At 37.0% G+C, this 14,211-nt stretch overlaps 2 protein-coding genes across 4 annotated transcripts; one reads left to right on the top strand and one right to left on the bottom strand.

Annotated features, from left to right (window-relative positions):
• The first annotated feature begins 4,625 nt into the window (after window positions 1-4,625).
• On the top strand, window positions 4,626-7,070 carry LOC103860773. Of its 3 annotated transcripts, XR_001955317.2 has the most exons (5): window positions 4,937-5,291; window positions 5,377-5,417; window positions 5,488-5,561; window positions 5,702-5,842; window positions 5,994-7,070. XR_001955317.2 is itself a non-coding variant. In XM_033288764.1 (3 exons), exons 1-3 carry the CDS (start codon window positions 5,544-5,546, stop codon window positions 6,234-6,236), a joined length of 402 nt encoding a protein of 133 aa, XP_033144655.1. In that variant the 5' UTR covers window positions 4,950-5,543; the 3' UTR covers window positions 6,237-7,070. The 3 variants fall into 3 exon arrangements, 1 of the variants encoding a protein (XP_033144655.1); XR_004456797.1 differs by having other exon boundaries at window positions 4,626-5,417; XM_033288764.1 differs by having other exon boundaries at window positions 4,950-5,561.
• Window positions 7,071-9,325: 2,255 nt separating this feature from the next.
• On the bottom strand, window positions 9,326-10,576 carry LOC103860762 (thaumatin-like protein 1). The gene is made up of 2 exons (XM_009138432.2): window positions 10,062-10,576; window positions 9,326-9,738 (listed from the first exon to the last, which is right to left on the bottom strand). The coding sequence occupies exons 1-2, from the start codon at window positions 10,511-10,513 to the stop codon at window positions 9,495-9,497; spliced, it is 696 nt and encodes a 231-aa protein (XP_009136680.1). The 5' UTR covers window positions 10,514-10,576; the 3' UTR covers window positions 9,326-9,494.
• Between the last annotated feature and the right edge of the window lie 3,635 nt (window positions 10,577-14,211).

Raw genomic sequence — 14,211 nt, 5'->3', positions numbered from 1 at the left:
GTTTGTCAATTTAAAAACGAAATATGTGTTGTATTTAGAACACAAAACTAAGAGAAGAAGATGAACTGAATAGTTTTCTTATTGCATAAACGAGGAATTACATAAGCTTAAATAGAAACTGAAGATAATAAACTAGCGTAAAAGTCTCAACGTCTAGCTATTCTGATCCTAATAATTAGGATGACTTATTCAGCAAGAAACAACTAAAACAAAAACAAACTTGTCCCTCAAGTCTCGGAACTGCTCAACGACCAAGTCATATGCTTCAATCCCTCCCTTAAACTGCAAACACTCTGTTTCAGTTTACTTCTTCCTTCGGACCAACTCCTAACATCTTCCTTAACTTCTCGAACACGTCTAACTTCACCGGCTTTGTCATGATATCTGATATCTGTTCTTACGTGGAACAATAGTCCAAATTGATCACACCTTCACTGACAAGTTCACGCAAGAAATGATACCTTACGCTGATATGCTTGCTCTTCCCATGTAGCACTGGATTCCTTGAAAGCTTGATTGCAGAGCTGTTGTCACAGAACATAGTTATACCTTCTTCTTGATCCAATCCAATTTCGCTGAGAACATTCTTCAACCAAACAGCTTGACACGCCCCATAAGCTGCCGACACATACTCTGCTTCCGTAGTGGAGAGTGTGACAATAGGTTGCTTCTTTGATGCCCATGAGACTGCTCCACCACTCCACATGAAGGTATACCCTGAAGTACTCTTTCTATCGTCCTCATCACCTGCATAGTCGCTATCCACATAGCCAACTAGACTCGCATCCCCACCTCTTTTGTACTGAATACCATACTCTCGAGTTCCTTGAACATACCTCAAGATCCTTTTTGCTGCCGACAGATGTGATTCTCCAGGTTTCTCCATATATCTGCTCACTAGGTTGACGGAGTAGATGAGATCTGGCCTTGTAGCGGTTAAGTATCTGAGACTTCCCACCAGCTGCTTGAACGAAGTAGGATCAACGCTGGTTCCATCTCCATCTTTGGTTAGTCTGTTACCAGGAACCATTGGGTTTCTCACCGCATTGCACTCCTCCATACCGAACTTCTTCAACATGTCCTCTGCATACTTCTTTTGGCTAACGAAAATGCCATGATCATCTTGAATAACTTCCACACCGAGAAAGTATTTCATCTGTCCAAGATCAGTCATGGCAAATTCGTTTTCCATGGAGGCTTTAAACCTCTTGAGGAGCTCACCCGAATTACTTGTATATATCAAGTCATCAACATAAAGACTAATGATAAGAATACCTTCCTTCTCAGTCTTCACAAACAAGGTATGCTCGCAGTAGCATTTCTGGAATCCTTCTTTGACAAAGTAACCTTCAATCCTGCTATACCAAACTCTTGGAGCTTGTCTCAGACCATACAAGGCTTTGTTTAACTTGTAAACCTTTCCTTCTTCTTCTCTGCACTCAAAGCCCTTAGGTTGCTCAACGTACATGTCCTCATTTAGCTCTCCGTGAAGAAACGCGCTCTTTACGTCAAGCTGTTGGACTATCCACCCTTGTTGAGCCGCCAAACCAAGAATCAACCTTATTGTGTCCCATCTTGCAACAGGTGCGAAGACCTCATGAAAATCGACGCCGTGAGTTTGATGAAACCCCTTTGCTACAAGCCTTGCCTTGAACTTGTCTATGTCTCCTTTCTCGTTGAACTTGGTTTTGAAAATCCATTTCACACCAATCACCTTAGCACCATCTGGCAAGTCTACCAACTCCCAAGTATTGTTATCGTTGATAGACTTTATCTCTGCCTCCATCGCCTTCCTCCATTTCTCTTCTTTTATAGCTTCCTCAAACTTCTCTGGATCGTCTTCTCCAATGAACAGAGCCATAAGCTCTGCCTCGCCTTCTTCAATGATCATACTCAGTCCTTCACAGACGTAATCTTTCATCCACGTTGGTCTTTGTATGTTTCTACCAGCTCTGTTTGACCCAACTGCTCTTGTCTCTTCGTTTGTAACTGCTTGTTCACCAGTTTGATCGGTTTCTGCAACTTCTTCTTCTTCACCGCGAGTCTCTAGTGGTTCTTCTCTACCCGCAGCCTCAGTATCCACAGCTTCTGTCGCTTCTTCTGTCTCAGCGATGTCTTTCAAGACTTCATCCTCATCCGGTTTCTCTTCCCAATTCCACATCTTTTCTTCATCGAACCTTACGTCTTTACTGATGATGATCTTCTTTGTAGTGGGATCATAGAGACGGTACGCCTTTGACTCCTTACTAACCCCAAACATTACGCACTTAACGCTCTTCTCTTCTAGCTTGGTTCTCTTCTCATATGGGATCATGGCGTAGGCTAGACATCCAAACACTCGGAGATGTTCTACTGACGGTTTGTGCTTGCTCCATTTCTCTGATGGAGTGACATCTCCCAGTATTGCCGTTGGACTTCGGTTCAGAATGTGGACTGCATACTGCGTCGCCTCAGGCCAGAACCTCAGTGGAACTTTCATTCCAAATAACATACACCTCACCATGTTCATAATGCTTCTGTTCTTCCTTTCTGCGATGCCATTTTGCTGAGGTGTATAAGCCGCAGTGAGTTGTCTCTTGATACCGTTGTCAACGCAGAAGTCTTGGAAGGCCTTTGAGTTGTACTCTCCACCCCTATCGGTTCTCAGACATACTAACCACTCTCCTGTTTCTCTTTCAGCCGCCACCTTAAACTCCTTAAACACTCTTAACGCCTCTGATTTCTCACTGAGAAAATATGTCCAACATTTTCTACTAAAGTCGTCAATAAAGTTTATGATGTACCTCTTCCCACTCTCTGAGGTTGGTGAGATAGGCCCGCAGATGTCACTGTGTACCAGCTCCAGTTTCTTCTTTGATCTCCACTCACTGTGTTTTGGTATGTTTGCTCGATTCTGTTTCCCCTTCATGCACACTTCACAGACTGCTCCAGTCTTGGCGATAGCAGGAAGACCCGTTACCATGTCTTTCTCCGCAAGACTGGCTAGAGAGGTGAGACCAAGGTGACCAAACCTCTTATGCCATGTTTCCTCTGGTGCCTCATCCGTAATGCTCACTTGATTTGTCTCCAGACACTCCTTGGGCTCCATCACCGTAGCTAAGATGACAAACATACGGTTAACAGACATTTTTGAATGCATGATCATCCGTTTCTGATGTTTGTGCCAAACTCTGCACTCGTTGTCTTCTATGACGATCTTCAAGCCTTTCTGTTGCAGCTGCCCCACGCTTAGAAGATTGTTTCTCAACCCTGGCACAAAGTAGACCGAGGAGATTACTTGCACAATACCATCAATCTCCAATCTTAAGTCTCCTCTTCCTTCTACTTGCATTCTTCTATCATCACCAAGCTTCACTTGTTGTCTGAAACTCTCATCCAGACTGACAAACCACCCTTTGGATCCGCACATATGATTCGAGCATCCTGAGTCTAGATACCACACTAGCTCCTCCTTCTTATCCACCATCGCCATCAGCAGTACGTCTTCTTCCAACTCAGCATAGTTGGCTGCTCTCTCCCATAGAGGACACTCGTTTTTGAAGTGCCCTAACTTGTGACATTTGTAGCACTCCACATTGCTTTTGTCGAAGCTGGAGCCTCCTCTACCACCTCTTCCTCCTCTGTAACCTCCTCCTCTTCCTCTTCCATAGCTACCACGTCCTCTGTTTCCCTCCATTTTCAGTGTTCGTTCATCACCATTCTCATGCTTACTGAGATTCTGCTCGTGTACCAGTAGGGAACTCTGTAGCTCGTCCACCGTGAGCTCCTTGATGTCTTTGGATTCCTCAATCGCACACACCACGTATGTGAATTTTTCCACAAGTGTCCTGAGTATCTTCTCTACAATCTTGTCATCCGGCATCTCTTCTCCAAGATTCCTCATATCATTGGCTACCATCATTACTCTAGCGAAGTAATCTGTGATGGTATCTCCTTCTTTCATCTCTAACACCTCAAAGTTCCTTCGTAGCCTCTGGAGTTGAGCGCTTTGAACCCTCTTGTTGCCTTGATACTTCACCTTCATGGACTCCGAGATATCTTTGGAAGTATCCTTCTTTGCGATCGTCTTCAAGATCGATTTGTCAATAGATGCAAAGAGATAGTTCTTCACCTTCAAGTCCTTCAGCTTCTGTTCTGCGATTTCTGTCTGTTGTGCCTCCGTCACGATCGCGTTTCTCTCCGGTTGAGACACTCCTGTCTCGATGAGTTCCCACCATTCCTTGGATCTCAACAAATTCTCCATGAGCATAGCCCAATGCTCATAGTCACCATCAAACTTAGGAATGCTCAGTGACCTATCTTTCTCACTCATTTTGATCTCTCTTTTGTTTCTCACAGCAGCTCGTTTACTCAATTAAGATAAGAGCTCTGATACCACTTGTTGTATTTAGAACACAAAACTAAGAGAAGAAAATGAACTGAATAGTTTTCTTATTGCATAAACGAGGAATTACATAAGCTTAAATAGAAACTGAAGATAACAAACTAGCGTAAAAGTCTCAACGTCTAGCTACTCTGATCCTAATAATTAGGATGACTTATTCAGCAAGAAACAACTAAAACAGAAACAAACTCGTCCCTCAAGTCTCGGAACTGCTCAACGACCAAGTCATATGCTTCAATATGTGTGTCCCATTCTAAATCGTTAGCTGTCTCGGCTTGACTAAGATGCATGTTATCTAACTTGACCAAGAAAACTAAAAACCACAGTCTGGTTATGGTTATCAGCCACTTTCAAACAAAACAGTTTCTACGCATGGATTGTGTTAACCAACAAATCTGAACGGCAGCGTAATTGCTAATCGAGGTAATTAATTAGAAAGATTAGTTTTCTACAAAAAAAAATGACAAATGTATATAACAAAGGCAATTCCAAACCATAACTTGACCGGAGCCTTTATCTATCTATCTATCTATCTATAATAATAAAGGAAGTTTTCTCTCACCTTAGCCCTCCACATCAGCAGGAAGATAGGGGCTTCTGACGCCAAGTGGCATCTAAATCAGATACTCCGGTTTGCGCTGTTATTTACGTGTCGGGCTTTTCCATTGTTTTTTAATTTTGTTGCATGTTAATTTCGTTTGGGCTTTATGCATAAATCTTAAGCCCATACAAATTAGGTTTCCTCATCTTCTCGCCTTCTGCCTTCTTAGTTTAGCAGCCGTAATTTCAGCTCACTGTAACGTCTCTATCTTCCATTAATATGTACTTTACTCTGATCTTTAACATGATTAACCCAGTCTTTCCACTCTGAAGCTTTCAGTCCAACTCTTTGCATTCTAAAGTAACAGTTAAGCAACAAGTATAAATATCTTATTCACTCTGCGATGAACAGCACAACTTTTCATTGACATCGAGAAAGAAAGTTTGTTCAGGTTATCGATTACGACAATGGCGCTGCTCCAACAATGAAGAGGTTCGTTTGCTGACGTGTTGGGAGATATGCAACATTTATAGAGTTTAATCCTGGATCATTTTCTTAACAGGCTATTCAACACGTGAGCTGGACCATCACTGAGTTTTCCTTCTCGGTGTGCGAGATATGCAAGAAAAGTATCAGGTTAGAGTTTAAGCTTGGATCCTTTTGATTAGTTCTCTCTGAATGATTGTTGCGTGATCTGCAATGCTCGTGCAAGTACATGTATTCCTCTACACGCTTATCTTTGACCGGTTTTTTGTTTTGCCTTTGTCTTTATGCAGGTAATGGAGTTTCAGCAAAGGAAATGTTGCGTGATATTAGAGCTTTCAAGCAATCTCCCAAGGGTCTTAGAGGTTTGCACTTCTGCAATACCACAAGCATTTCTTGATGGGACGGACACAAATCCTTCCAGGCTCGCTGAGGTGATTCTTTTCATCTTGAATCACATGACCTCGGCAGTAGATGAACAAACTATCCTTTGTTGAAACTGTTGGTCCTTTTTCTTAATGTGAATTTGCTGAATTTTCTGCTACTTACAATATATAATCTGTGTGTCCGTTACCTTATTAATAGGAAGGTACAAATGTCCCTGAAGTAGCGCTGCCTGAAGTTGTGGTACCAGGAAGAGATGACAAAGATGGTCTAATGCTTCCAGTGCCGGACGTTCTGCAACGACCAAACACCAAAGAACAACTTGCTATTGCTTTATTATCTTTTCCATTTTCGTTTAAATCTATTTTCTTTTTGTTTCAAAAATTAATGTTGTTGTTGTTGTTTCAATTACTAACAATGGCACAAACTGCCTTATTCCTCTGAGATAGAACTTGACTTATCACTTCGGTTTTCTGTTTGTGTTTGACGACCTTAATGTACCTAATGGAATTGATTATTTGACCGCTCATGTTGAACCAGGTACTAAGTTGGAATTTTTCATGAGTTTTGCTTCCACTTTGTCTCATGAGACAGACAATTCTCTCATGTGACTTTCTCTTTTTGGGAAATCCTTTGAAAGCTTGATGTTCGCATTGTTTGCTTTCTCATTTTTTTTTGCCTTTGTTTGCTTTCTTTACAATTCTAGATTTTAGTACAACTCTATTATAACAACAATTTTGTTTCACTTAGACTCATATAAATAATTTCCTGTTAGTTTTCCTTCTCTGTAGTTTGACAACATAAAAGTGTGCACTTGCAAGAACAATTACGGACTTATGACTCTAATTACTCACACTTCTTAAAAACACTCATGGTTGTGACTTTTATTACATACATTATGTATTTGTAGACAGCCTGCACTTTACGTATCAGCGAGTGTTGCTATAAACTGCAAACCTTTGTAGATTGAGACTCTAAGCTTCTCAAGGATTAGTCTGTTCAATAAGATATATGAATCTTACATTTATTCACGTTAACTTGCATGAGTACTTTTTACAGCTTTACCTAAACGCCATCAATTTACGTTATTAAAACCATATAGAAAATCAGCAAGATTACCTGGCCGACATTTAAAGAGAAAAATATTACAACAAAGTCGTCGTAAGTACTTGGTCTTTAAACTATGGTTTTGTGAGTATCAATCAATTTTATTTGACATTGTCAAAGTCCAAAGAAATATTAAAATGTGTTCTACTTATTATAAAAATTAAAACAGAACAAATACTAACAATAAGATGAAATACTTATATTTTCACACATTTTAGTGGTTAAACAAGTATACGATTTCAAAAAACAAATAAAGAAATAATAAAATGAAAATCATCAGTGAAAATAAAATATTTTTAATGAAAAAATAAATTGAATATATATTATTATATATATTATTTCGATTATTTGTAAAGTTTTTTTTATTTTATATTTCAAAATACCAAATAAATGCAATTTCGGCCCTAAATAAACACTTTCTATTTACTATTCTTTTTTTTTAAGAAAATAAAAAAGAATCAGACCACGCAAAAATCACAACAAGTACAATTGTCTTACAAACAAATAGGAGTTAGAAAAGTTTCAAAAAAAAAAAACAAATAGGAGTTCAAATAATTATAATTTACGCCAAATCAACTTATGTAAGTAAAAAACTAACCAATAAATACTTTTTTGTGGTAAATGTTAAATAAATACTTCTAAAGTAAACATCAAAACTAACCACCATTTTAAGTAACCCCATAGGTACGTCTAATTTGATGTCAACAAATATCAGCAGTATCAACATATATCAAACATTTGGCTACACAATTAACACACACCCCGCCACAATGGATTAAGAATTCACTTGCTTGATTTGGGATCCACAAAGTATATATTTAACGAGTACGGCACAATGAATTTCCTAACAAATTGCCACATCTTTGAAATGGACAAAATATGCAAGAATTGTTATTATTTTAAGAAGATGAAATAATTTATTATCTTCCTCAAACAAGATAATCACAAAAATAAACACATGTATTTATATTATTTCTTTTCAAACGTCAACTTCGCATTAAGTTTAAGTTTCAACTAAATTTATTTTGTCACGACTATTAACTATTTATTCAATTTTAACGGAATCAGTCAGTCACAACCACTTACGCTATTCCTATTTGACCTAAGCAACTTCAAAACACAGTATCACTACAGTAGCTAATCAGTATCAAATGAATCGAAGAGTATCATTATCTTTCAACATATTTTCACCTTTTCATTACTAAAACCATAAAATAAATTTTCAATTTATTACAAAATAAAATATATGAATCCGGCGCGTAGCGCCGGAAGACCACTAGTAATAATTAATACTATCATATCGTCTATTCCAGTTTAATTGTCATTTGTAGATTTTTCGTTTCAAAATAAATATTGTTTTATAATTTTAATGTAAAATTTATTAATTTTATATTAATTCTATTTTTTATTAGTTGAAATGTAGTTAGATATATAAATAATGATATTTTATTTAAAATATTTAAATTTTAAAAAAAAATTGTGTGCACAAATATAAAATAAAATGGAGAAAGTATACGATGAATTCTGACTATAAATCTAACGACTAAGATGGAATTAAAAGCTCATCTGTGCGTTCGTGCCAAATTATATGAAAGAATGTAATTCATACTCCATCCGTCGTCGAAATTAAGTTTTTTTAGATTTTTTGTTCTACAAAATAAAATTTTTTATATTGTTAAAGTACTGTTTGTTCTTTTGAAAAATATTAATTAAAAATATTTAAATTAATTAAATTTTATTAATAGAAAATTATTAGAAAATATATAATAATATAAAAAGTAAATTAAATTATAAATATTATTAAATTTTTAACAAACATGAATACTCTAAAAAAATTTATTTTCGAGAACAGAGATAATATTAATACTTAAATGTGCGCGTGTTGTAAATGCATAGAGAGACGACAAAAACTTTAGAAGATAAGTCGGTGGTATATGAATAATGTTATGGCCACATGGTGGCAATGAAAAGTCATACTAAACACTAGTCTCTAAGGTCATCTCTTCGAGGACATCGACTTGCCTGAGTATCTGAATAGTCCATTTTAATGAAGGTGTACATTTGGAATTGGACCATGTAGATCATGGTCAAACAAGTTTCAGAAAAGTAAGCATTACAAATCCAATCTACCTTGCTTTAGTTATAACCACAAGAAATAAATGACCATGGAATGGATGTGTTCATATCATCTTGTATGTACGCTTATATGCTTAGACTATCGAAAAATACTACAAAATATAGGAAATCTATCAAGGATATATTCATTATTGAATCGAGTGTTAAATGTTTTGTTTTTAATAAATAATCATTCTCATGATTTGATTCTCCATAATTGTGTTAAAGAAAAGATTTTCCATAATTAGACCAATGTTTAATTCAGTCGCTAGGAAACCACCGACGGGAGTATAAGAAAATGATAGTGTTGATGTTTAATTAAATTATCCAAATACGAGATCTTTATTATTAATATAAGCCAATGAAACATGTGTACACTTCGATTTTATTCAGAGCAGCTAGTATGGTATCATCATATTGATTATTATTATTATGCGGTTCCGGGTTCTCCCTCCAGCCTCTTGATAATCACACTTTCATTCACGGACAGAAAATGACATTGTAGTTGGTTCCGCTAGGGCAAGTGAAAAGGCTGGTGGGATCATCCTTAGGGTAACTATAGGCATCTGGGCAACGTTGCTTGAAAAACATCGAGAGTGGGGTCGGTCCACAATTACCGGAGTTGCAACAATGTTCTTCAGTCTTCAATACCGGACATGGTCCGTTGCAAGCGCCGTCCATTCTTAGTTGGGCTGGACATTGTGCTATAATATCTCCGGTACACCTGTAAATGTATATATATAATAAATATTTTACACACAAATCATCTATACAAATGGTTTCACAGAAAAATAAATATAGTCTTTTTTACGACGGTAATTTAGCATTTGTAACATAAAACATCGAACATGATTTGGACACAAAAACAAAATTATTTCATTGTCTTTTGAAATGTATTTGAATATGTAATATATCGAGACCAATGGTTTTTTCTTTTATGACATATCAGATATACGTGAATATCTTTTTCTTTTTCAAATGACCTAGTGTGAGATGGCATTAATTTGTATGGTTACTTGTTTTATATTTTACTTCGAAGTTTAATACCTGATTTTGCGGGTGCATTGTCCAGATGCAGAACTGAATTCCATTGGAATATTGAATCCATCGATCACGGAAATATCGATGAAATCTTGGTCTGCATATTGTTTGAGAGCATATTCTGCCAACGTATTGGGTGCTCGTCCATAAGATGTGCACTGAAGGACACCATTACAATCTCCAGTTTGGCATCCACCTCTTCCAGATGCATCGAAGTTGCAGTTGGTGCGACCCCAAATCCGAGCCTGGGTGGTACCTGGATCACCAGTAATGATCCACGTTTCGCCTTGATTGAGTCGCTTCCCACCGCCAGGCTTTCCCGGAGCAGATGTGGCAGCCCACACAACATATGGGCAACTGTTCCTTACTGTGAACGTAGCCGCATCTGCTAAGATTGCAAGGTATAGGGTGATAAATGCAAAGAAAAAGACTATGGGAAGTGTTTTATGATAAATCATTTTTGAAACTAATTAACCTTAACCAAGCAAGTAATTGTATACAAGGCTTAGTCTTTGTTAGAGAGTGTTCTAGTGTTGTTTATATAGAGATATATCACTGAAGGGGCAACATTGTAATTCATGGATATAAATTATGACAGTGAGAAATTTTATGGTTCTCCCATGATTTAATTTTGAAGCCATTGTTGACAAGTTTAGTGTTTCTTTGGTATTTAGGCAACAACGAACTGTACTATACAGAAAAATAATACTTAGGTTATAGTGCTGGGAATATGAATCACTATCCGCGGGCCCCGCCTCATTTGACCCGCTGCGGGGCGGGTGCGGGTCGAATGATTTGAAAAATTTGGTTCGCGGGTGCGGGTTGAGTGATTTTTATGCGGGGCGGGTGCGGGTCAGCCAAAATTCAGCGCAGGTACCCGCCAACCCGCAAAAACTAAAAAAAAAAGATTTTTTTTAAAAATATTATTTTTAAATAAATTTTTTTTAAAAAATAATTTAATTTTAATTATAAATAGATTAATATTTATTATTTTTAACTTGATACTAATTTGTATATACAAATCATTAGAATACAAATTTCATATTAACTTGATACTAATTTGTATAGATGCGTGTGTATCATGCCCGATCCTGAGGGGAAGCTGTCAAAGCAGCCAAAGATATGTGGCACCACATTTCATCGGTCGTAGTTGTTGGTCTGTTATACTTATAGCCTTCTAGTATTGAATTTAGGATTTCGAAAATACTTTTGCTATCTTATATTCATTTTGTCATTTTATATTATAGTTTATAACATTTTAGTTTTTCTTTATGCCACCATGCTTTCTTGATGATTTCCATCAAATCTGAATACTCTTTTCAACATTTATGTTTCGCTTTTTTATATATAACAATATTAGTCTACAATTATTATATACATGACAAATCAATTTGGTTGAAAATAGACATGTATCGTAAACACGTCCCAGTCCCACATACTAGAACGACTATCTATCACTAGGATTTGTTAGATATAAGAAAAAATAGGGTTTGTAAGGCTGTGGTCTTTTTAAGCTATCTTAACTTATACAAGAACTAAACATAATTAAATTAGCTCTATGTGTGTGCTAACGCTAATTAAAAGTTCATCTACGGGCTAGAAATGCATAGAACGTTTACAAATTAAAAATACAGAAATATAAATCAAAAATGTGATGATGGCCATGGAAAAGTCGTTCAGGACAGTTGTTAATGACGCAAGCTAGATATTGTAATAAGTCCAAATGAAGTTTTTGGCTTGACTTGGCCTTACCTTGACTTAGAAAAGTAAACAACTCGAATTTAGATAATTTGACGTATAGCCCCGAAAACAATGTGACATTAAATTGATGTGTGGATGACATTATGTATTTTGTACGTGATTTTAAAACTTTCGAAAGTTAGTTAAAAGTTATATGAATATATATTATTTCAGGGATATTCGAATACTATATGCTTGGCTCTGGTTGAAAAATCATATCCCATGATTTGATATGTCCTCAAAATTTTTTTTTTGAGCAACTGATATGTCCTCAAAATTAGACTTGTTATTATCATCACAAGAATCCACCGATGGAGTAAAAAAAATAATCCAAAACCCTATATACCATAAAAATGCACAGTTTTCTTATAATAGCAAGCCATGTAAAACATGTCAACTACATCAACTTCGATTTTGGGGGTGATTGGTTAGGCTGTAAGAACTGACTTTAGCTTTAATTTCCATCTACAACCTTAAATACTACCAATCATGCTTTATCTTGGTTTTTAAATCTACAACCAAAAAATTAAAGTTACAGCAAAAACACACAAAAAATGGCTGTAAATATATTATTTTCTAAAGCTCTATTTTTTTAGCTGTAGGAAATTTTAAATAGGAAATTTTAAAGCTACATCACATAAAGCTAAATCAAAAATCCTACAGACAAAATGCTAAAGTAAATTTTCTACTGTTACAACCCAACCAATCACCCCTTTTGTGTAGCGCAATTTGCAGATCACATAAGCATGTATGCATTAGTATAGGCTTGCCGATAGAAGAGTTCTATTAGTGTATATACTTAGTTACTATACGAGTATAGGGTGTTACTATACTCATTCTATATACGGTATAAATACCCCACTTGTACATGACATTCATTAATTAATCAAAGATACAGTTTAAGTTTGGATTACTCTTAATATGGTATCAGAGCCAGGTTACGATCCTGGGACCTGTGGGTTATGGGCCATCTCTTTATATCTCAACAAGGAACCTCTTTCACTGCTGTTTTGGTTTATGTTGATGATATTCTGATTGCGGGGAATGATGATGAAGCTGTCCTTCGCCTGAAGCAAACTCTTCATCACGCCTTTAAGATCAAAGACTTAGGTCAGGCTCGTTTCTTCTTGGGTTTGGAGATTGCAAGGAATTCTACAGGGATCTCTTTGTGTCAACGCAAGTATGCTCTTGATCTTTTTGCTGATACGGGTTTCCTGGCTTCAAAACCATGTGCTGTTCCTTTGGATCCTACTGTTCCGATGAGCAGCACTACTGGTATTCCTCTGGAAGATATAACATCTTATCGGGAACTTGTTGGTCGTCTCCTATACTTAACAATCACAAGACCTGACATTACCTTCGCTGTTCATCGTCTCAGTCAGTTTCTTTCAGCACCTACTGATGTACACTTACGTGCGGCTCATCATGTCCTGCGATATCTGAAGTCTAATCCAGGCCAGGGATTGTTCTATGCGGCTGATGCAGAGTTGTGTTTGAATGCGTTCTCTGACGCTGACTGGGCTACCTGTCCTGATACAAGACGCTCTGTGACTGGTTTTTGCATCTACTTGGGTTCTTCTTTGATTAGCTGGAAATCAAAGAAGCAGTGCACTATCAGCCGTAGTAGTACTGAGGCAGAGTATCGTAGTATGGCTATGACGACTTGTGAATTGATCTGGTTGCAACAACTTCTTACTGATCTTCATGTTGCAGTCACGGGTCAAGCTAAACTCTTCTGTGATAACAAGTCGGCAATGCATATTGCTAACAACCATGTGTTCCATGAGCGTACGAAACATATCGAGGTTGATTGTCATACCATTCGCGATCAGGTCAAGAAAGGATTCATCTCTCTTCATCATGTTACTACGACGAATCAACATGCTGATGTCTTGACCAAGGCTCTCCATCCGGGTCCTTTCCATTCATTGATCAACCGAATGTCTCTTTCAAGCCTATATACTCCTTCTTGAGTTTCATGGCTTGAGGGGGGTATATTAGTGTATATACTTAGTTACTATACGAGTATAGGGTGTTACTATACTCATTCTATATACGGTATAAATACCCCACTTGTACATGACATTCATTAATTAATCAAAGATACAGTTTAAGTTTGGATTACTCTTAATAAGTTCCTTAAAATTTATAGAGAGTTCTGCCGGCCCACTGACTCAGATCCTACGGTTGATTGCAAGTATCATAAGAGCATTTTTAACGGGGTAGTTTAGGAAGGGAGTGCTTAGGAAAAATTAGTTTAATAGTTGGTGGATCTCACCTAAAAACTAATAACCGATGCTTGATACTCTTAGATAAGCGTCGAATTATGTGGGTTGTTTGTACTGTTCGCGGATTCCACTGACACATGACGGCTTGCAATTAATGGATTTTTTAATTCTTTTTCTTTTTTTAAATC

Source organism: Brassica rapa, chromosome A01, assembly GCF_000309985.2.
Source record: "Brassica rapa cultivar Chiifu-401-42 chromosome A01, CAAS_Brap_v3.01, whole genome shotgun sequence".
NCBI lineage: Eukaryota > Viridiplantae > Streptophyta > Magnoliopsida > Brassicales > Brassicaceae > Brassica > Brassica rapa.
This window is presented reverse-complemented; position numbering and strand designations above follow the sequence as displayed.

Coding starts and splice junctions, on each gene's coding strand:
- LOC103860773 (XM_033288764.1), top strand. Junction 5,843..5,993: donor ATCCTTCCAGGCTCGCTGAG/GTGATTCTTTTC, acceptor CCTTATTAATAG/GAAGGTACAAATGTCCCTGA.
- LOC103860762 (XM_009138432.2), bottom strand. CDS start 10,513: ATGATTTATCATAAAACACTTCCCATAGTCTTTTTCTTTGCATTTATC. Junction 9,739..10,061: donor CAATGCACCCGCAAAATCAG/GTATTAAACTTC, acceptor ATACATTTACAG/GTGTACCGGAGATATTATAG.